Source organism: Tachypleus tridentatus, chromosome 2 (genome assembly GCF_004210375.1).
Source record: "Tachypleus tridentatus isolate NWPU-2018 chromosome 2, ASM421037v1, whole genome shotgun sequence".
Taxonomy (NCBI): domain Eukaryota; kingdom Metazoa; phylum Arthropoda; class Merostomata; order Xiphosura; family Limulidae; genus Tachypleus; species Tachypleus tridentatus.
Window position 1 is genome coordinate 46,920,525 of NC_134826.1, and position 25,365 is coordinate 46,945,889.

Consider the following 25,365-nt stretch of genomic DNA (forward strand, 5'->3'; position numbering starts at 1 on the left):
TGCACTATAGTTCTGATTCATCAAAAGTTCCACCGCAATACGAAACAGGACTCGTGAAAGAAGTCATCCTTGTCTGACATGTGCTCATTTCAGATCAGTTGTTCCATCGCCTTTGTCATTAGAAGTGAACTGGATAAGTATTCATTAAATTTTCAAGGCATTCCAAAGAGATGATACATCAACACTGTCAAAAATATTCTTAAAGCCCACAAAATTCATGGCCGTTGATGTCTGTTATTTAATGCTTTGTTTGAGGATTTGACAGGTTACAATGAGGATCCGTATCTTATGAACTTTGCAAAATTTTAATCTAAATTTTCGTACTATATTCTTAACCCATGATAAAGTATAGAAAAGGAAGAACGATACAGTTTTTGTGACATTGCTATATCAATTTCTGTTTCAGTTCTTGCGTCTCTATAACAATGAGGGGTTTTGTGCATTTCACAAATGTTACTCCTATATTTAAACTTTGTGATAACATTTAGCAATGTTAAGAAATGCTATCTGAAATCCAATCTCTATTTAAACAACAAAACAGTTGTGATAAAAAAAACAGTTTTTTTTGTAAAATTTATTTGGTAGAAAGGAAGTTAAGCATGTATGTTAGAAGCTCGTTTCACTCTACGGGACACATTCGTAAGGTTGAAATAACTGCTACGAAAATGTTGATTTAGACCACGCTCCGTTACGACTCATCCTCTTGAAACACCTCGAGATATAGCTTAGTAGGAAAGATGTTTACACACGTGTTTTGAAATACGATAATAAGAAACAAAGTTTCAGTCACGTGTACTCCACGTGTTTGTGCGTGCATACTTCTATGACGAAAGCAAGCAAAAGCTATATTTCAACGGATTCGTACTTCTTTGGAGCAATAGCTTCCTTCTGTACCAACTTCAGAAATCCCACTGCGTAATGTTGTTTTTTTTGGAATATTTTTATTTCTGATATCGGAAACCAAAAGCTTAGGAAAGTAAAATGGGAACTGCTGATGCTAACGCCACCCAAAAGATCGAAGGACATGATCTTGAAACAATATTTGCCAGGTGGAGCTGTTGATGACAGGTATAAAAGATAGACTAATTTTAACACTGCCGAGGGAGAAAATAAACATTTGTGGACTGTCATAGAACAACGTTTACTTGAAGGATAATGTTAGCACTTTTAAGAGACCACCAAGTGAACAAATCATGAACAAATGATGAATTTAGTGGTATTTATAAAGTTCTTAACCGAAACTTCCATGAAAAAACTAGGGTGTTTAATTTATTTTTAATATTTGTATAATTAGTACAATACCATATTGTAATGAGTGGGGTAGGACTTCGCTTGTTGTTACACAACTGACGTTTTCTTAAAGACTTAAATTATCCTCTAGTGGCACAGTGGTATATCTGCGGACTCACACTATTAAAAACAGGGTTTCGATACCCATGATGGGCAGAGAACAGATAGCCCATTGTGTGGTTTTGTGCTTTATTCCAAACAAACAAACAAATAGATTAAGGACTTAGTGGTAATCAAATCGGAATAATATTTTATATTATAGTTTGGCCCTCTAGTGGCTAAGTAGGAGTTCGTAACGCTAAAAAAAACCAGGTTTTGATAATATTTATGGGCATTGCACAGATATCCTATTGTGTAGTTTTGGCATTAGCGAGAATCAACAAAACTCCAATTCATGGAAAATGTTCCATGGGTTACATAGTCGCTGGTTCAGTTATACTTACACAAAGTCACAGGACTTGGTATGGCCAGGTAGCGGGGGCACTCGACTTGCAATCTGAGGGTCGCAGGCTCAAATCAGCTTTCAGTCGTGGAGGAGTTATAATGTGACGGTCAATCATACTATTCGTTGGTAAGAGAGTAGCCCAAGAGTTGGCGATGGACGGTGATGGCTAGCTGCCTTCCATCTAGTCTTACACTGCAAAATTAGGGACTGCTAGAGCAGATAACCCTCGTGTAGATTCCTGAAAATTTCAGAAAAAAAAACTGAGTTAATATTCACTCTGGTGTATTCTTAATGTTAAAAATTCAGAATTCATGCGTTCAGTCATTTTCGTTGTTTAGCAACATTCCTTAATTATGGAAAGTTATTTTTACCTAACCCTTTGTTTTGGAAGGTAAATGATTTTAATGCTAGTTTTAACCAGTGTTAATATTTTCTACTTGTGGATGACAGATGTGGATTTTATTTTTCCTGTCCTTTTTTTAATTTAACTCATACACTCACATATACCTATATAAATATAATAGTACAGTCTGTTGTCTGTCTATGTAAATTTGTGAATAGATCTTAGCCAAATTTGGTGTGAAGGTTCATTGGAACTATAGTGAGAAACATACACATTTTCAGTTTTACATGGTTTACACCTGCTGTGTTGTTTTTTGTGATTTTACCACTATTTTGTTCTCTGTTGATGGACATTCACCACATGCGGTATGGAAGCTCATGTGGTCCATGGGAGATACATATACATTTTCAAATTTGTGTTTTGAGGTGTTTTTTTTTCAATAGGTTTTCCGCTTTCTGCTACTACTTCGCCCCCTGTTAATGGATCTTCACCAAATATGACATGAAGTTTTGTTGGACACATAAGAAGAAACATGCATATTTGCGGTTTCATATTTTGTGTTTTTCGATTTTATAGGTGTTTCATTTTACAATTTCATATTAGAGAAACAACTTTTCATGTCCTTTTTACATAACTTCTGACCAGGGTACTGGTACTTTAACTAATTAAACAATATATTTATAATTTAGCAGTTCAGGGATAAATGCATTACTATTTAGGTTGCATATTTGACATGTGGCGCCATTTGGTGACATACATATTATTTCCTATTTTCAGTATATTTCACATTTAAAAATCGTTAGTTGTATCAAACTTTGTGTGTCTAAGCTTGAATAAAGATAGAAATATTTTAAACATTCGTCATTAAATTGATGATAAATGAAGATTTTCTATCCTATATTATTTTGGTAACTCCTACGTTGATAGACATATCACAACTAGCAAGGTCCTTAAAGGATTAATTTTTTGTTGTTGTTAAACACAAAGCTACGCAATAGGCTATCTGTGCTGTGCCCATCACGGGTATTAAAACTCGATTTTTAGCATTATAAGCATTCAGACACTCCGTCAAATCGCTGGAGTAGGGGACTATTTGTTAGAAGCAGATAATGTTTATTTGACCAAAGTTACTTGAGGTAAAGAAAGGAATGAACTGCACAAGTTCTTGTTGTTTTTTTTTAATTTCGTACAAACCTACTCGAGGTCTATCTGTGCTAGCCGTCCCCAATTTACCAGTGTAAGACTAGAGGGAAGGCAGCTAGTCATCACCACCCACCGCCAACTCTTGGGCTACTCTTTTACCAACGAATAGTGGGATTGACCGTCACATTATAACGCCCCCCACGGCTGAAAGGGTGAGCATGTTTGGGCGAAGGGGATACGAACCCGCGACCTTCAGATTACGAGTCGCACGCCTTAACACGCTTGGCCATGCCGGGCTACACAAGTTCTAAAATAAGTTGTAGAAGTAAGCCTAATCAACGAATTTGTACTGTTTAAGACAGCAAAATCCAAACGAAGTAGTAATGAAAATTTGTGAAAACAGTATATAAAAAGCCAAAAGAAACCTTACTGTTTCATAAAGATGAATTTTTTTTCACCAGAATTATGATAAAGATAGGTTTATATGTTGAAATAGCAACAACTTTAACGTTTTTCTTTTGTTGTTGTTTGATATCTTCCGATCAGAGCAAGTTATTTATTTAAATCAAAACTATAAAAAAACAAGCCGTAAAGAGTACAGCTAATTATATATTTTATTCTTACGTTTTCGTTTATAAAGAGTATAATGCATTCTTTCATTCGCCATATTTATCTGAGATTTCGTTCTTTCAGAAGTTTTACCGAATGTTTAAACAGTAAATAAACGGGCTATTGCAGACACACACGTGTCCAAATAACTATTTTAAGAAGGATCAAAACAATGCTTACTAACTCTTTATTTGATACTTCTTATTGTTTCATGGCATCGCAAATATTAATTAAAATATGAAAGTTCAACATTACGTGAAAACGAGAAATAAAATAACACCAGGAACACTGCAATATCGAACAGTAAAACGCTTTTCTCTGCACGACAATTTAGCTATCAGGAGAAGTAAACGTTACCTTCACTTTGGGTTAAAATAAGTTACAACAGAAGACGTGATGTCACCGATTAATCTGTTTGTATCACCATGAATAAATATATTTTGCACATAAAATGCTTAAGGAATAATTTTCAATCGTTGTCATGGTTAACAGTAAAAACGCTCAAATATTACCAGGACAGCGATATTAGTACACTATTTTGATATTATGTATTTATCAATAATCTGCATTTAAACAGATAAGGGCGTATAATTACTTCCTTGTCAATTTTTAGTTGATATAATAGTCTGAGATAATTTTGACCAACCATTTTTCGATGTGTATCACGCACGTGCCTATTATTAAAATTAATAAAACGTTTTTTTTTTTTTTTACTTTAGTTAAATGAAGGTCGAAACGTTGTTCTGTACTTTATTTTAATTAAAGTTTTAATACCCATACCAGTAGTTTTGAGAATACATTTTCCCTTAAATGTATTTCGTTTTGGGTTTTAAAGATTTATGTCTGGGCCTAATCCACAGTACACACACACAATAACGTTAAATGAACTAGTGAAAATACACTTATATTTAGCTTGGTTATGTACTATTGATATAATCAATCAATAACCCTATATAGTTTTATACGAAAACAGTTTATATATGAAAAGAGGGAGAGAAATTTATAACTTAAGAAATTCATCTATCTCAATTTTTCTTCCCTCAGATTCTTATAACATTAAAAGCAAGACTTCGATACCCGTGGTACACAAGCACGGATAATTCATTGTGTAGCTATAAACAAGCAAAAGAAATTCAGGCTAAGTTATTTAGCTTTTATAGAGAGAGTGTGTTTTAAGTCCTCAAACCTCTGTGTGTGTATATATATATATTGTTAAAGCGAGCTTTCTTTAAGAATGATTAAATTTTTATTTTAGAAACAATTGAAATTGATGTACAGATGAAAATAGACACAGTTTATAATTATTAAAGGGCCTGACAGGGCCAGATGGTTATGGCGCTCGACTCGTAATCTGAGGGTTGCGGGTTCGAATCCCCGTCGCACCAAACATGCCATTTAAGCCGCGGGGGCGTTATAATGTGACGGTCATCCCACTAATTCGTTGGTAAAAGTGTAGTCTAGGAGTTGGCGGTGGGTGGTGATGACTAGCTGCCTTCCCCCTAGTTTTACACTGCTAAATTAGGGATGGCTAGCGCATATAGCCCTCATGTAGCTTTGCGCGAAATTCTAAAACAAACAATTATTAAAGCATCACAGAAACTGCATGCGGAGCATGATGGTTTAGTGAAGAAAATAAAACTGAAACTATTCATCGTGGCGTCCATTCACTTTCCTCGTCTCGCACTGAGGTAATCATACAACCGAGAACAACAAAAATCTCCCGCTTGGAGAATACATTTAGACATTACCATGTAGCTTGTCGAGATTGGGGTCACGAACGGTAGGGCGCGTACATTAAGATGGGAGTACAGAGAGGTGTGTTGAAAAGAGTGCAAGTTTGCATCCTAGGGAGCTCGTTTGTTCGTCTGTGATGTATAGGTAAGACCAACCTAAAACGCGTGCAAGCATCACTGACTATATAATGGTAACTCCTTAGCTTGTTAAAGTATATTTAAGAAGTTTCAGTCTTTTTTTTTTATCGAAATGGATTAAGAAACTGCTGAAATAAGGAAAACTTACAGCATCAACATTACGTTAAACATTCTGGGTATTGGAACGTTTCTGAATTGGATAGCGCAAGAAACGCTTCAATACACTGAAGTGGGACAACTAGGTCGACTTTCACTTACAACTTCCCTACATTCAACATTATGCTGCTTACGTTCAGACAAGTAATATTGTAGATGACGAAACTTAGAATTTTACGACATGTTCACACTTAATTTTGAGCTCGAAAACAATTGAAAAAAATTTCTCTGTTAAGAAAATTGCAAGCGATCAGTTTTGGGGGAAAAGATCCTCTCAGTTTCTGTAAACATCTCTACCCATCGGAGTATTAATCATATTATTATTTTATACACTAATTTAGGTTAGCAGGGAAGGAATACCGTAAGCTGTTCTTAGTGACTTCACTGTGCGGTTTCCAGTTTGTTTTGCTTTCCCGGAAATGGTTCTTAATTACCTAGTCGTTAAAAATCACGGGAATGACTTTACAACAGAGCGAAATCCAGGCGGCGAGCAGGCCTAGTTACAAGAGTACGCCGCTATACGCTTAAAACAGGGTCGTTTACTTTCCTAACCTAAATATAGGACCAGCTAGAACAGAGAACTCTCTGCGCTACTTTCTTAGGAACTTAGTGCTGAGCAAATAATACAGTGGTAAGCCTGCTCTGCCCTCGTCGTGAGCACTGCTCACCCTAGTGCTAGGCCTTTTGGTTACGTTTCACGAAATATTATACCTCGCATCTAAGTCCGTGTCGGTGGAGTTAACGAATTGAAATATACATGAAGTTGACCGAGTAAAAGTTTGTTTGGTTTTGATTTGAGTAACGTGAGGGGTTGGTTATTGCATCAGATCTGCCAAGTCTTTTCCAAGAAAGATGAGTAATATCACGAAAAAGGAGCAAGATGAAAACCAGAGATATTTTGCAAGTGATACACAGTTGTTACGATTTCCAGACGAGAACGACGCAGAAGAACTTGTGTATGTTGTGTTTCAAGAAAGTCTACGTTAAAGATTCATCTGGATTTTTATGGTACCTTGAGTTACGAGATTGTCAGTCTTATATGACACCACTCTTTGGTAAGTCGAGTTCACTTTACTGAAAGTGTCGTGTTTTGAAGAACTAAACGTTATTGTTCACTTATGGAACCTGTGTTTACTTGTGATACGTTATTCACTGATGCTGCTCAGTGTTTTCGAAAAATCAGGTTCTTGCGTTTCACACGAATCATTGAAATCAGTTTGTATAGGATAAGGTGTCTTGTGTTTGCAAGCCAGTAGAGACTGATTAAATAATATATAAAGTGGAAGGGGAAACACTGATTCTTGCAATATTTTTGACCGGGAGAGTGTAGATTACAGGTAAGAAACATTGAATTTTAACTGGAACAATGTAGGAAACAGGTAAGAAACTTTGAAATTTTGAAAGAGAGATTACGGGTAAGAAACATATGAATTTTGACCGAGATTATGGATTACAGTAAGAAACATTGAATTTTAACTGGAACAATGTAGGAAACAGGTAAGAAACTTTGAAATTTTGAAAGAGAGATTATGGATTACGGGTAAGAAACATATGAATTTTGACCGAGATTGTAGATTACAGTAAGAAACATTGAATTTTAACCGGAACAATGTAGGAAACAGGTAAGAAACTTTGAAATTTTGAAAGAGAGATTATGGATTACGGGTAAGAAACATATGAATTTTGACCGAGATTGTGGATTACAGTAAGAAATGTTGAATTTTGGTCGGGGAACTATAGGTATCACATAAGAAACATTAACATTTTGACTGGAAAAGTATGGATTACAGGTAAAAAACATCGAATTTTGACCGGTACAATGTAGGTAAGAAACAGAATTTTGTTCGGAAGAGTGTGGTTTACAGTGTTGAATTTTGGTCAGGATAGTATAGGCAACAGAATGTGTGTGTGTGTTTTATTATAGCCACAACGAGCTATCTGCTGAGTCCACCGATAGGTAACAGATAAGAAACATTAACATTTTGACCGGAAGACTATGGATTATAGGTAAGAAACATTGAATTTTGGCTGGAACAATGTAGGTAGCAGACAAGAAACAACTGAATTTTATACAAGTTTTGACTGAAACCATGCAGATTACCAGGAAATGAATTTTGACTGGGATAGTTTGGTTAACAGGTACAAAACACCGAATTTTATACTAGTTTTATTTGGAGCAGTGTTGATTATCGGGAAATAAGAGTACGTTTTAATACTTTAGATTATTACTAAATACTATAATACTATATATACAGTATAAATTATACTATAATACAGTATAAATAAAGTTAGGGGTGTTTTTTATTTGATTTCCATGTTGATATACACTGTGTTAAATCTTTACCAAGCATAATTATTTGTTTCTTTTGGTTCACAGCCTCTGTTCTTCTGTAAGAATCTACTGGTTTTTATCTACAAGTTTTCATTGTTTGGATACGTATGTAACGCACGAGGGAGTCAGAAGGCCATCAATAATGTTAGACGTAATACGAAGTTTAAAGAGTTTATTGAAGACAAGTCGTGTACGGATCGACAACAATGTTTTTCGACTACATTATACAATAACCGTGGTCTTATTATTGGCATTCACCATTGTTGTCTCGATGAAACAGTTCGTGGGGGATCCCATCGACTGTTTGAAGAGCCGAGAAGTTACAGACACTTTTGTTAACACGTACTGTTGGATTCACACAACTTTCACAATGCCCAGCGCTTATGACAAAGTGGTGGGTAAAGAAGTGCCATATCCGGGGGTTGGATCTGCCAAAGAACCCACTGAGGAATTAAAGTACCATAAATACTATCAGTGGGTATGTTTCATGTTGTTCTTTCAAGCTGCCTTGTTCTACATTCCACGAGGATTGTGGAAAGTGTGGGAAGGTGGAAAGATTCAGGCCTTAATGATGGATCTAGACATCGGAATGTGTGGAGAGGCAGAGAAGAAACAGAAAAAGAAGTTACTTGTGGACTACCTGACTTCTAGCCAGCGCCATCACGACTGGTATGCTGCTCGCTACTTCATCTGTGAGTGTTTGGCATTTGTGAACGTGGTAGGGCAGATGTTTCTGATGGATCGTTTCTTTGATGGGGAATTTCTAACCTACGGAATGGAAGTGATCCGATTCTCAGAAATGGACCAAAATGATCGGTTGGATCCTATGATACGGATATTTCCTCGTGTCGCAAAGTGTAAGATGTATAAATACGGTTCCTCGGGTAACGTCGAAACTCACGATGCCATGTGTCTTCTTCCTTTAAATATTGTAAATGAAAAAATATACATCTTCCTTTGGTTTTGGTTCATTGTCCTAGCAGCACTGACGGGGATGGTTCTAGTGTGTCGAATTATCCTCATTGCCTGTCCACCAGTCAGAGTGTATTATCTCAATTTCCGTTTTCGCACAATCCATTTAGACCATTTACACACCGTGGTCCGAAGAGGGTCACTAGGAGACTGGTTTTTAATTTACATGCTCGGCCAAAACATTGATGTTGTCATTTTTAAGGAAGTCGTGGCAGACTTGGCCAATCGTATGACAAGAGCACCAAAAGATTCCACAGCGTGACCATTTGCCAAAGTTATCTATCCAGAACATTTAACATTTTAAATAACGTGTACTTTAAACTTTATCTGATATTTAAAAAAAAGCATCATCTCAGGTCAGTCGAACTTTTAAAATGTGTTACTTGAATTTTTATTTAAATTTTCAGTCTTTGTTAAATATGTAGGAGTCTAAGCAGCTTGCTGCTTTAGTAACGTCTGAAATATAAGTATGAACCTATGTCATAGTATCAACCAAAGACACTGAATTTGTAGAATGAGATAACTAAGTAAGAGATTTTTATTATTTTTTCTTGCTATGGGGTATTTCATCTAAACTAAAAAGAATCTTACAACTACTATGATGGCTAAAGGTTACACTGTTTTAGTACTGCTGCAATGTGAGGGAGATATTTCCAGCCGTTGAAAAATTGAGGGGGCATGCTCCCCGCATAAATTATACGTATGTCTTTGTTCAATAATAAACATGATCTAATTTGACATTTGCTTCATGTTAAATTCTCTTTCCCTGGCTAGTTCTTGGGTTCTGTTTCCTCCCTAAATCTCAGATGAGTTTCTTTTATTGAAAAAAAAACAAGCGAAAAAACAAATAAAGTGAGAAAAAATTCATTTGCTGGTTTGATTAGATTTCTTGCTCGAAATAAAAAAAACAAACAATATTTGCGCATATTCTTCCTACATTTTGAGCTGATAAACTGAAGGGAAGACAGCTAGTCTGTATCACATATCGTGCCACTCTGATATCACATCAACAGCTCCAAACCTCGGAATGTGTTTTTACGGCAACGGGATATAATCTTGGGATCATCGTATTCCCATGTCAAATACATTAAACACCAGGCAATGCCTGGATTAATTAAAGTTAAAACCATTAACGTGTTCTATACCAAAGAGGTTTGGAAAAGACAGTTGTCCATTATCTTACACCATTAATTTTCAAAGTTTGTTGGCTAATGACTATTTGTAAACATTGTTGGTCAGTCGAAAAGCTGTAAATAGCTTTTGGGCAAGAAACAACTGGCTTGATTTTAAAAACTCATAACGTAGAATTATACACGAACCTTTCTATACGTTAAAATACATTAATTTAATTTTCTAGCTTTCAGCTATTTTATCAAAGTCTTCGTCGGGCAGTTTACCTGTTTCGTTAGAAGTGAAATCATTTCCGAAATGAGTTTTTGGTATAAAAGAAATAGAGGAAGTGGTGCTAGCGTAGGCGTGTTATGTTTCTAATATGTAATTAAGTTAATGAGAATAAATTAACTCTTGGAAATCCTTCTTTTTTGTTTTGATACAGAAAGTGAGGAAACCATGAGCTATTGTTATTTTAAGCACAAGACTACACAATGAGCTATATACGACATGTCCATCGCGAGACAGGCATTAGGAGAAGCGAAATGTCCCGTTGTGACTCCTTTGAACTGAAACATAAAGAAAGTTGTGTTCTGGAGTATAGTACATGAGTTATTAGAGGTTATTTATGTGAAATTTCAAACCTTACAGTAAATCGAACTTATTCGCGTTATATTTTAATCGGATGATATTATAAGAGGAAGGCCTGGCATGGCCAAGCGCGTAAGGCGTGCGACTCGTAATCCGAGGGTCGCGGGTTCGCGCCCGCGTTGCGCTAAACATGCTCGCCCTCCCAGCCGTGGGGGTGTATAATGTGACGCTCAATCCCACTATTCGTTGGTAAAAGAGTAGCCCAAAAGTTGGCGGTGGGTGGTGATGACTAGCTGCCTTTCCTCTAGTCTTACACTGCTAAATTACGGACGGCTAGCATAGATAGCCCTCGAGTAGCTTTGTGCGAAATTCCAAAACAAACAAACAATTATAAGAGGAAGTTTTCGTTTCATTTGTCACCCGCTGATACAGCAGTAAGTCTACGGATTTACAACGCTAAAACCAGAGGTTTGATTCTCTTGATGGACTATAAAAAAAAACACACACACTCGTTTCACATTTAATTATTATAAACGCTTTTGCCATCTAGAAAGGCTCAGCATGGCCAGGTGGTTAAAGCACCATCTGAGGGTCTCGGGTTCAAATCCCAGTCATACCACACATACTCACCCTTTCAGTCGTGGGGCAAAGCAATGTGACGATCAATCCCACTATTCGTTGGTAAAAGAGTAGCCCAAGAGTTGGTGGTGGGTGGTGATGACTGGTGTCTTCCCTCTAATCTTACACTGCTAAATTATGACGGCTAACGCAGATAGCCGTCGTGAAGCATTGTGCGAAATTCAAAACAAACCAAACTAAGCCATCTATAACTTAAATCTCGATAATGTCAATGATTGAATACTGTATTATTATTCAAAATGTATATAATAAGTTGATTGTTATAGCTGATGTCACACGTATGTTGCTATGCAGTAAATAATTATTAAGTTTTCCACTAAAGTTGCTTTTACATGTATATTGTTATCTAAGGTAGCATTGTATCAGTCCTGATAGTTTTGCACACAGATTATCACCTTAAATATTAATTAGATCAGTGCAGTTGATTTTACGTGTGTTTTTCTATCTGATATAAAAAGCATAAGTGGTCGTGGACTGTTAGTTCATACCATATTTATTCAAGCCTGTTTGTTTTTGAATTTCGCGCAAAGCTACACGTGGGCTATCTGCACTAGCCGTCCCTAATTTGTCAGTGTAAGACTAGAGGGAAGACAGCTAGTCATTACTACCCACCGCCAACTCATGGGCTACTCTTTTACCAACGAATAGTACGGTTGCTGAAAGGGCTAGCATGTTTGGTGTGACTGTATTCAAGTCTGAATGAACCCTTAACCATATTCTACATTAGAGTTATACGAGGTTGAGGAGGGGAGACAAGAGTTAACATTATAAGTTTAGATAACATGAAGGAAACATTTAAGGTATGTGTAACATCGTTTCTGTTCAAATGATTTAAATGTGTTTCTTCGAATATTAGCATGCGTTTTTACTTATCCATACAGCTTCAGATGTTCATTTCCCTAAGTTTGTTTTGAAATGCATAAGTATCCGGGTTTGTGGTCATCAGTGTGAGGCGAAAATAATAAATGATGTATAACGTTTATTTTTAAATACAAAATGGAGTACAAATTAATATCGAAAAACTTTCAAATTTAAAATAATTTGGTCGATAAAGCACGAAAACAACAACAGTCTTCGGGCAGGTTTTCAGTGAGAATGAAACAGTTAATTCAAGGGCTACGTTGAAAGAACAAGTACCACGTGGCTCGATGTCTCGAGAACCACTTCCTAAGCTACAAAATAGCTAAGAAAAGTAACATAAAAATAAATAAATAAGTAATAATAACAATACAATAAAAACCATTTAGGATAAATATAGTAAATAAAATAAATGAAAGAGAAAAAACGAGAACATAAATACAGGCAACAATATAAGGAACTGAATGTATATGTGTATTTAATAATATTGTTTAAAGGGATACAACAATAAAAGGTATGTGAATCTAACAGGAATTGAGGGCGACTGTGACATGAATATCAAGGGAACAAAAGTGAAGGGGCTAGAGAGATAAAGGGGTGAACATTGAACAAAAAGGTTGTAGATACTAAATATCAGTGTAAGAAAGTACAGATTAGGTGTAGAGAGGGGAAATTAAAATATAATTATTTATTTATTTTAAATGGATTAACAGTGCCTTATCTAAAAAACAGGCTTTTTTTTAGGGGCGTTCTCTTTGCGTTACGGTGAATGAAGCCCAGGTGTAGAGAAGTCTGATATGCAGTGTGAAGGGTTATTAAAATGTTTACCTGTAACTTGTTATATAAGAAAGACGTTCAACTAGACGACTTCCTAAGCAGCACACACAATATATCAGACTTGTTGAAATGTATGTGAATAATTAATGATTTTGAATTTTTTTTTGGGTCCATTAACATATTGCATGTGACACGTTTATTTGTGTATGTGTGTGTATGTTTTTTTCTTATAACAAAGCCACATTGGGCTATCTGCTGAGTCCATCGAGGGGAATCGAACCCTTGATTTTAGGGTTGTAAATCCATAGACTTACCGCTGTACTAGCGGAGGATTTCTTCTTGTGACCCCTAGCTCACACTAGGGGTATATTTCTGGATGACATTGTGAACTAAGGTGTTTTTATTCTTTTGTCTATAACTGACAAGTGGACGTTATTTTCGTATTTTATCTATAAAATTATTTTAATTTGGCAAGTTTTTCACCGCCATTTTATATTATATTTTTTCATATTATTATTTCCTAGCCAATACTGAAACTAATGAGTGTGTGATAAATAGTTTATTAGTGTAAATTTTAAACATTGTTTATTATAGTCTAAGTTGTGAGTTAGTGGTGCATACCTTTAAATTAAACCGAACACCACGATATTAAATGTGCTATATGAGTTTTATAAACACATAGAAAAGCACTTAGTTTCGACAGTATTAGAGTATCAGAGTATAATTGGTAGATTATAGCTTTTTATCTCTTATTTAAGCAAAGGCAAACAATGGACTATATGTGCACTGTTGACATAGTTGTAAGTTCGCGAAGTTACACTGAATTACCGCACGACGAAAAGTATATATATGATCGACCAAAAATATTGGCTGTGGTGTCTTTTTTTTTTAGAAATAAATCATTGTATATTTTTCACGCAATGGTGTTTATTTTGATTTTTTTTATTCACGTGAACTGTTCATTTTGAGTTTATTTATACACATGTATCGTGTGTTTTTAATTGTAATCCATAAATATATTCGATATTTTCCTTGTATAAATGTACATGTATGTTAATGTTCTAAATTTAGTAAATATCTCCTTAAAACCAAACATGACAGTTTCTTGTTTTGCCCAATATAAGCTTGGTCTCGCGACGTTTCTTTCCAAAGTTATCCATTTCAAAATATAACTTTAACGTTGACTTGTTCATACCTGAACTAATTATCCCTACCTAACAGATACAGATCATAGACAAGGAAATCAAATTAAACTGGTTGATGGTGAAACGTTCAAGCACATCTGTCAGTCTGTGGGCAGATCTCGCTAGTTGACAAGTATTCCAATGACATGTTACAAACGGTCGATTACTTATGGTGAATCACAGCATTTTTGAAACGAAACCAGGCTGTCTAGCTGTAGGCCCACTTTAATCTGTATTTCTGGACGGTGTCACTTTTAGCAGGAAAAAAATACACCTGATACTATTAGTAATATTTTGGAGGACATTCATGCTTCGAAGGGTTGCTTCCAGTCCTAAAAACAGTGCATGAAGGCTCGACATTGTTGCTTTTAAAGGAACTTAGTTATTTTTAAAGTTCGAACTTCATATTTAAAATCTACACACACAAACACCAATTTATTACCTTGATTTATTAAAATTCTAACCGAATTTTTAAAATGCATATAGGCTACACCCAGTAAGTCTAATAAGTCTTATAGTCATGATTACATCAAGAAGTCTTATAACCATGACTACATCTGTGTATCTCAGAACGGCTTTACTAATGTCCTGAGATACATTTTATTTCAAGTGGGTTTCTCGTCATCGCTCATGACCACATCTAATACGTCTTATGGTCACGACTACATTTAATAAGTCTTGTGATCATGACTTCATCTAGTTAGTCTTATAATCATGACTACATGTAGTAAGTCTAATTATCATGACTTCCTTTAATAAGTCTTATAGTCATGACTCCGTCTAATAAGTCGTGTAGCCATGACTGTATTTAGTAAATCTTATACTAATGACTTCATCTAGTTAGTCTCATAGTCATGACTATATCTAATAAGTCTTATAACCATGGCTACATCTAGTAAGTCATGATTAGGACTTCATCTAGTAAGCCTTATAGCCATGACTACATTCAGTTAGTCTAAAAATCGTGGCTTCATCTAGTTAGTCTCAGTCATTACTACATCCATTTAGTCTTATAGTCATAAGTATATCTAGTGAACCTCATACTCATGGTTAAATCTATTAAATCTTATTTATATTCATGTATACATATATTAAGTATTCCAGTCTTTAGAGGTCTTTTGAAAACAAATCGCATTCAGTGACTTTAAAACAAAAATACGATATGCCATAAATTTGGTCTAAAATGTCTCCTATGGGTCGGCAGTAAGTTTACTTACTTATAACGCTAAAATATGGTGTTCAATTTCTCGTGATGAGCAGGGCGTAGATGGTCCAATATCTAATTTTGCATTAAACAACAAAACAAGCGTTTTAAAAATTCAACCCTACACCTTCAATTAACTCCACCTTAGACTGGTAAATCATTAAATCGGATCCTAATAGAAATCTGAATTTGAGATTCTTGAATTCTTTAAATCACTAAGTTATTTCCTCGTGATGTAAACATTTTAAACTAAGGTATTAGATTTCATAATATTATGGCACAATAAATTAATAATTTTGTATCTTTTTCTTGGAAATTTTCTCAAGAATCATGTTTTAATTTGGGTGTATAATAATTAGAATGATTATATCTGTTTGAAAACTTTGTTCATAAACTAATGTAGTAACAATAACTAAATATTGTTTATTTTATTAACTTAATACCAGATTGAAGTTTAACAGTTGGGAATATACAATGATGTTTATTTGCCTTATAACCTTTTATTCTCTAACTGTTCTTTAATGGTGTGTGTGTTTTTCGTATAGCAAAGCCACAAAGGGCTATCTGCTCAGACCACCGAATGGAATCGAACCGCTGATTTTAGCGTTGTAAATCCGGAGACATACCGCTGTACTAGCGGGGGGGGGGGCGTTCTTTACTGGAAAACGAGAATACTAAATTATTCTGTTCTATTATGATAGAGACTAAATATACATATATTGTTTACTTTGAGGAGATTTAAAGGTTTGTGGTTTAAATACCTACCTCATAAGTCACCAAAACCAATTTTACGCTTCCTATACAAATAACATACTGGGGCAGGATAAAAACAAACGTTACAGGAATATAAACTACATACAATACCATTTTTACCACACAGTTTATCTCTGTCTGAAACGCCAATAAATAAAAGGGTTATATGAAAAGAGGGTGTTCGTGTAAAAATAGTATTTTAGACGTAACTGACGAGGCTCTTCGCTAAATACCAATAATTTATCAGCTGGGCTGGATTCTGGTGGGCAAAAACCTGTACGAAGTTAAGCGGAATATGAGAGAACGTTTGTAGTCGTAAATGATTTTACTCACTTTACTTAGGCCTGAAAAGTCTGATCTTTCCGTCATTGCATATTAATGCGAAAATTAGAAATGTGTTTGCTCTTCATGTTATAAGACACTGTTATACACTTGTGTTTTAATAAACTTTCAGTCGTCGAGCATAGTAAACTTACTGTGAGGTTTCGGTTTGTTTTGAATTTCGCGCGAAGCTACGCGAGGGCTATCTACGCTAGCCGTCCCTAATTTTGTAGTTTAAAACTAGAGCAAAAGCAGTTAGTCACCACCACCCACAGCCAACTCTTTTGTCAACAAATAGTGGGATTGACAGTCACATTATAATGCCCCCACGGCTGAAAGAGCGTACTTTAAGGTAAAAACTTTTGAAAAAAATTAAGTCTTGATATCTATATTCAAAAAACAAAAATCACGAAACATACTTTTCAACAGACATTGCTCACCTCCTAAGGAAAACAAAGCTATTATTTATTTTCCACGGACTTTGCCTCTTTCTAATGTAAACAGCATTTCTCTTTAAACATTCTGCGTAAACCTTCCACGCTAACTTTCGTTTAGTCAAAATAAACAAATTGTAGAATGTGTCGTCGAGCACAACATTATTAGGTCTTTAACACGCTGAAACAAAAAAGGACCAACATGAAGAAATAACCACATCTGCACACGAGGCTTGTCTTGTAATCATTTCATTGTCTTCAAATTATAAACAGATGAATTGCATTTAAAAATAAATCTATCAAAATAACACTTGAAAGTTTTGGTTGCACGGCGAATCGATCAAGAAATAGATATTTGGGAGGGGGGAAAACAGAAACAAGACCGCTATTGATGCACTTTCCTGGACTTTGAAATATTTTGTGTATACTATATATATCTGTAGATTGTGGTGCACTTCCTTGTTACTGGAAATCTTTTGTGTATATTTATATCTGTAGATTGTGGTGCATTTCCCTGATATTTGAAATGTCAAGCCTCTATAAAAAAGAACAATCACCCCAAGTTTTTAATTGATTTATAAATATTATAATTATTTTCGTTTTATTTTCGTAGTTCCTGTAGGTGATAGTAATATTGAACTACGACAAACAGAATTTTCCTGTGTTAGATAATAAAGCAAGTGCAATGAACTTTGGTAAGTGTGTCTGATCCCGTCGTACTTTTAAAGTACCGGGATTTATTCTAATTTTAACATTAATATGTGAGTAAAGATGCGAGAGTTGGCAGGGTGGTCTCAAATTTTCATTCATTAAAACGCCGCAAGAATGAAACTGTTTTCACAACTTAAAGAACTGCTTTGAAAACGAATACTTGTGCACAATGATAACAAAAAAACCTGTCGCCAGGGGTTTAATTTTAGCTACTTGAGAAATTTAAAGCTTAGTGTTTAACTCTCCAGTTAAACCCAATTTCAAGTTTCAACACAGTGTCTTGACTATTAATTAATTATATGCGTTATTGTTCTATGAAAAATAATTCCAACGATTTCAAATTTAATTAATAAGTGTAACAATGATATTATTTATTTAAAGTAACCTTAATTATTTTGTTTTTTAAAGCTTTGTGTGATAATTGTTTTACGACAATGACAACAATGTAAGAAGTCACCTCCTTATCCTTGTCTTCTATATTCACTGGCAGGAAAGTCTCGAGGTTTAAGGTCTTAACTATCTCAGTTTTTTGCTTAACTAAAATTTTTTGGAATTAAACCTTCGGATGTAGGAATTGTTTTAACTTTATATTTGAAAGCTCTCGAACTGAAATAACTCTTATAATTGAATTTCAGAGAATTGTTGTATTTTTTTCTTTCTGTAGCTTTTCCTGGATAGCTGTACAGCAATTGAAGCAAAATGTGGCTTACAACACTTAAATATCTGTTAGAGTGTGAACACAAATACACATCAATATTTATGTACCCGTGTACATTTATAAATTTTTAGGTAAAATTGTATTAAGTCACTGAACGGTGTAGTATATTAGTTTTATTGTGTGGTAAAATTACTTGTAATTAATGGTTGAAAATACTAAATAATAGCTTGTTTGGAGTCAATTACTAAGCTATACAATGGGCTCTCTGTAGTTTGCCAACCATGAGTATCGAAACCTGGTTTCTATCGTTGTAAGTACGCAGACATTCCGCTGTGCCAGTGAGGGGCACTACATAATAGAAAATAGAGATTGTCATTTTAATTGATCAGGCCAGAGATTTATGGAATTTAAGTATAAAGTTTGCTCACTTTGAATTTGATCATATACCATGGGTCTGCTTAAGTCTTTTGTTTGGGTAAGTTATTCTGTCACATGTGGAGAGTTGCACTGTTAGGAAGAATTGAATACGGCTCTTATATAAATAAACATTCTTCAGCTACACGTACACGTCATCTTACGCTCTCTCTGTTTCTCTCTCTTTCTCCACACATATATTGTATGGTATTTCCGAACTGGTAAAAATAATGCTCACTGAGGAACAGTTTATTTGAGGAGGCTAAGCCTCTCGTAGCTCCGCGTCTCTCAGTTACAAAATGTTCTACAGAAACCCACAGCTGAAAGTGAGTAATGTGTTTAGCGGTATCACATCTCTAGCCTTGGACCCTTTGTTCAGCAGTTTGATACGTTAACCGCTAGAAGAAACCGATATTAACAAAATGCCGGTATCTGAACATTTGTTTGTATCTTATTAAATATAAACAGATTAACGATTTGGGAAAGAAGTCAAAGCCATAATTAAACGTGATCATAAATAAACAAAAATTTAAAAAAACACGTAACTTTAAAGGGAAAGAAATGCTAGAAAGGTATACAAATAATATTTTCGTTTTGTTCCCTTGTAAAAGACAGTCTTTTCCCTTTCATTTTGTTTAGATATTTCGCCTAAGATTATTACATTGTGCGACGAAAAACAGATAGGGTACACGACCACGAGATTGACAAGTGGAAGTTACCGAAAATACAACGCTCACAAGACGAAGAAAGAAGTAAGTAGAGTGTGAAACGAGAGGTTTGAAGGCTGTGGGGGAAGTTCGGGTCATAAACAAACAAACTAGAAAGAATATTTTTAGGTCACTTGTGCTGGGAACAATCTTTAGGTAAAGAGTAGTAACTCCTTGACGTTAGAGTTGAGAATATACGTTTTAACGACTTGAGTTTCTTCGGAAATAAATGACAAAGAAAATGAGGCATGGGGTGCCATATTGATTTCCCATCTTATATCTGCCACTAACTATTCCCTAGTATCATAAAATGTACGCTTATAGCTTCATTTTATTACGACTCGTAGATTATTGACGACATAAAATTCCAATCTGAATGAAAAAGATTACCATGGATTCTTTTGTTAGTAACTATGAGTTAAGAAAACCGTGATATTTTCAGGACGTTTCTGAAAATACATATTATGTCATAATTTCTTATGACATTAATAAGTGAATATTATATACATTTTTTTATACAATGACCATTCTGAACAAAGATGCTGTCGAAACACTGTTTGATGTTGTTATTATTGTCGAAACACTGTTTGATGTTATTATTGTCGAAACACTGTTTAATGTTGTTGTTGTTGTTGAAACACTGTTTGATGTTATTATTGTCGAAACACTGTTTGATGTTGTTGTTGTTGTTGAAACACTGTTTGATGTTTTTGCTCGGTCTTCAAGTTAATTTTGCTTAATTTAATTTAAAAGGAAAAATAAAAGCTGTGCAACAGTTTACTTGAATTCAAGACATCTGGATAACCTTCCACATGGATTACCTCCCGCATGTCTCCCTTTGAGTAAATCTACGGATTTACAACGCTAAAATCAGGGGTAAGATTCTGTTCTGTGGACACAGCACATATCTCTTGTGACCATAAAACACTATCTCCCCCGTGAAATATATACTTCTCGTGAAAAGGATGCCAATATAGGAATAATGGAACTGTAGTTTATGTGTACCAAGTTAAGTCTCTCACCTTCCTTCTCTACGGTACCTATTTGGACATTTTCTGGTCTATTCTTTTATGTTCTGTTTTGTTTTCGCTTCTCGGCGGCTTTGAAATACATTAATGTGTAATGAAAACAAGATTCAGAGATCCGTTTCTTCTCGGGCTAAGTTAAAGTGTTCCTAGTAAGTAGATACCTTGAGTGAAAGGTATCCGATGTGACTAAAGTTACACAATTACATATAGAATTCCTTATAATGTGGGCCCGGCATGGCCAGCTGGGTTAAGGCGTTCGACTCGTAATCTGAGGGTTGCGGGTTCGAATCCCCGTCGCACCAAACATGCTCGCCCTTTTAGCCGTGGGAGCGTTATAATGTTACGGTCAATCCCTCTATTCGTTGGTAAAAGAGTAGCCCAAGCGTTGGCGGTGGGTGGGGATGACTAGCTGCACTCCCTCAAGTCTTACACTGCTAAATTAGGAACGGCTAGCGCAGATAGCCCTTGAGTAGCTTTAAGCAAAATGCAAAACAAGCAAACCTTATAAAGTGAATATCTTAAAATACAATATATGAAAGCTCCTAAACGATTTCAATACTATTATAATAACATTACAAAGAATATTTTACGGACGTTTTTAAAGTCGTGAACTTATATATCGCTTCATCTTAGGGCAGTGACAAGCTCTTACCTTTTGTTGTTTTGTCCCAGAATTTACGGATAAGGCTACTTAAAGGGAGATCCACGCATTTTCGTTCCTAATTTTTAATTGTTTGTTTGTTTGTTTTGAAATTTGCGCAAAGCTCATGGAGGCTATCTGCGCTAGACGTTCCTCCTTTAGCAGTGTAAGACTAGAAGGAAGGCAGATTCATAACCATCCACAGCCAACTCTTGGGCTACTCTTTTACCAACGAATATAATGATTGACCGTCACATTATGACAAAACCACGGCTGAAAGGGCAAGCATGTTGGGTGTAACGAGGAATCGAGATCCCTAACCATCTGGCCATGCCGTGCAGTCCTAATTCTGAACTGATATACCAGAAAGAAGACAGCTGATCAACAAACTGATGGTGGTATTTGTTACACAGTTTCAAAACACAGAATATGTTTTAGCGGCAAACAGATGCAACCCACAAATCTTCTGATTATCAATCCGAGCAGGCTAACTAGTAGTCCACACCTGGAATATTATTGTAAATAAAGGCTACGAGAATGGAAAGGCTGTAAAATGTTTATATTAAGACAAGGAGGAACACAGAGCATGGAAAGAATGTAAAACGTCCTATTAGGACAAGGAGGAACACAGAGCATGAAAAAGTTGTAAAATGCTTATATTAAGACAAGGAGGAACACAGAGCATGAAAAGGTTGTAAAAGTTTATATTAAGACAAGAAGGAAAACAGAACTAGAAAAGACTGTAAAATGTTTATATTAAGACAATGAGGTACACAGAACACGAAAATGCTGTAAAATGTTTATGTTTAAACAAGGAGGAACACAGAGCATGGAAAGACGGTAAAATGTTTATATTAAGACAAGAATGAATTATTTTCTCTTTCAGACCAAAAGAGCCGGCGTTATCGCATAACACTCTGCTCTGGCATAAACTATATTTTGTTATTCAATACCCACGGTTTGGCTGTTCTACAAAAGCGGCATGCATCAGAAACGAGCCCAGTAGTATGTAGTTTGACCTGCATTGCTTTTACTAGTGGTGATAAGACACTAGTCTGTGTTGAGGAGTGCTAAAATAATACATGAAAAAAATCAATAATTACTCTGACCTGAAGCTATCTGAAAGATCACTGTGCTTTGTGGACACTATGTGGTATTACAGACAACACTATTGGGTGGGTTGTAAGAGTAATGGCGTGTGTTTGTGTGTTTTCTTATAGCAAAGCCACATCGGGCTATCTGCTCAGTCCACCGAGGAGAATCGAACCCCTGATTGTAGCGTTGTAAATCTGAAGACATACCGCTGTACTAGCGGGGGGCAAGAGTAATGGCAAAACCCTACTATTCGGTTAGATAAAGTAGCCCAAGCAATACTCCCTCTAGCTTATCGGCTCAAAATTAGCGAGGGCTACGTTCAAATAACTTACGATTAGTTTTACGAGGAAACTCGACAAAACGAACAAACAAGATGAATACGAAGGTAGATTATTAACTAGATAACCGATTGGAAGGATATGCAGGTGTAGACAGAGAGACACATTGTTTTTTTTGTTTTTTTAATTTTGCGGAAAGCTACATGATGGATCTGCGCTAACCGTCTCTAATTTTGCAGTGTAAGACTAGAGGGAAGGCAGCTAGTCATCACCACCCACCGCCAACTCTTGGGCTATTCTTTTACCAACGAATAGTGAGATTGACCATAACATTATAACTCCCCAACGGCTGAAAAAGCGAGCATGTTTGGTGTGAATGGAATTCAAACCCGCAACCTCGGATTACGAGTCGAATACCTTTACCACCCGGCCATGCCATGGCCGATACACAGATATCTAAATTCATAAACATAAAAATAAAATCTGATTCATGTTTTCGCTGTTTAATTACCTGTCTCACTTGTAAAAGGCTTATACATAAAACTGATTCTCTTTCGAGGTATTTAGATCTGTGCGTCGTTATACTTATTAATTAAATCAGTGACATCTTTTGTGTTTTACACTTTTTATTTGGCCCGGCACGGCCAAGCGCGTAAGGCGTGCGACTCGTAATCCGAGGGTCGCGGGTTCGCGCCCGAGTCGCGCCAAACATGCTCGCCCTTTCAGCCGTGGGGGCGTTATAATGTTGCGGTCAATCCCACTTTTCGTTGGTAAAAGAGTAGCCCAAGAGTTGGCGGTGGGTGGTGATGACTAGCTGCCTTCCCTCTAGTCTTACACTGCTAAATTAGGGACGGCTAGCACAGATAGCCCTCGAGTAGCTTTGTGCGAAATTCCAAAAAAACAAAAACAAACAAACACTTTTATTTATACTAACTCAGCACAATAATTAATATATTGTCTTTATAGATAAACAGATGGAGCCAGGTGTAGCATAGAAGTAGCGTGCCCAGACTGCGAATTCAAAGGCTCGTATGTCGTGGTCTGTTTACGCAGGCGAGTACGTTATAAGAGCGGTGATAAAATTCCACCATACGTTTAGAAGACAATGTCTTGTGAGCATCTTCAGTAAAGGTGATATAATCTACTAATGTTTCCATCTATCAAAATAGTTATCTTCATCTTTCATCAGTTCAGTGTATTAAGTACAAAACAACTAACACGATTTAACATATTAGTGTTTTCATGTATTAAACACAACAGTGAATGAAGTGCTAGAGGTTAGATGAACAGATTATGCGATACTTTTTGTTTCTTTTAATTGTGTCGGATATGATGGAATTATACTCAGTGTGCCCGAATATCCTGAGTATCAGATTCCAAATTATATCAATACGTATGTACCAGGGCCTGAGCCTTGTCTGTATTTCTTTTGGACTGTATGTTTTGTTTGAATCATCTTTACGTGACCCATGAATACAGCTGGAATTCTAAACCTAAAATAGTATCTTATACTCACGTGGTTTAAAAAGCCATGTTAAATATCTTTGAGATTCAGGTGCAACCGTCCCTAATTTCAAACAATTGACCAGAGGGAGGACATCCAGACAACAGCAGCTATCATCGCAAGAGCCTTGTCTGTATCTTTGAACATAATACTGAGACATACTGCCACATTTATAAAACTCCCACAGTGTGGAACATATTCAGCTGTATCCGGTATCGAACTTTGGACTCTTCGATCGTAGCTGGGCACGTTAACACTAGACCCCGACCTCTCTCCTCCAGTAAATGGTAAGTTACCATAGGTTTCTAACAACATCAGCTTGTTATGTCTGAATCTTTGGTTGCTTTTCATTGCCAGAAATAAAAGTAAAAATGCAGTAAAACGACACACGTCAATTTATTTTTATCTGTATAATCTACGGAAAGATGACCGACTAACTCCTTGAATGAACATGGGATAAGTAAGAAGTTGTTTTCACGTCCGTAGTGCATAGTTAACTCTGTGTGGAGACAAGAAATGAACGCTGGAGGACACATGACTCAGCCGTGACGTTAGAATGACATGGTTATGAGTTTGAGATGTCTTCCAATTTGATAGCGTTCCAAGAATTTTACGTCATTCGGTAATTTGTTTTGCTCATCTTGACAGTATTAATCTAACCCATCCTCTCCAATGGCACAGCGGTATCTTTGCCAGCGGACTTATATCTCTAGAAACCGAGTTTTGGTACCCCTGGTGGGCAGAGCACAAATAGCCCTTTGTGTAACAAAACACATCATCCACTTAGTTAAGTTTGAAATGTTGAAATTAATTCGGTCACTGAGCAATCGATGTTTTCGATATGTTTGTGTTTTTACAATAATTTAAGTGTAGAGTTTTAATATATAACATTGTTTTGACGACAAATGTTAAATATTTCAACCAATATCTCTCGAAATTTGTTCCTAGTGTTGTAAAGTAAATAATAAATTAATTTAATAACATAAAAAGTGGAGTGTTATAACTATGCCTAACAAACACCAGGGGATTAGAAAACCCACAAAATATAGTATCAAAATAGTTTAATAAAACATCCATCATCAAACGTAACAAGTAAACATAATTTGCCAATTAGTAAGCCGTAGAACTGAAACAATTAGAAAGCCTCACTTCTATGCACACACAACAATAAATATTCGATCAGAAACATCACACAATTAATGTATCCTACAGATCCGGAATACAAAATTTATAGTGAATGCTGTTTAATAAATTGAGAAGAAGTATTTTATCTATTAATCTTTTCCATTAAACACTTC

The 25,365-nt window shown here is 35.7% G+C and overlaps 1 protein-coding gene across 1 annotated transcript; it reads left to right on the plus strand.

Moving 5' to 3' along the window:
* The first annotated feature begins 6,196 nt into the window (after positions 1–6,196).
* LOC143242908 (innexin shaking-B-like) lies at positions 6,197–14,057 on the plus strand. The gene is made up of 3 exons (XM_076486528.1): positions 6,197–6,912; positions 8,235–10,975; positions 11,264–14,057. The coding sequence occupies exon 2, from the start codon at positions 8,332–8,334 to the stop codon at positions 9,421–9,423; it is 1,092 nt and encodes a 363-aa protein (XP_076342643.1). The 5' UTR covers positions 6,197–6,912; positions 8,235–8,331; the 3' UTR covers positions 9,424–10,975; positions 11,264–14,057.
* The last annotated feature ends 11,308 nt before the right edge of the window (positions 14,058–25,365 follow it).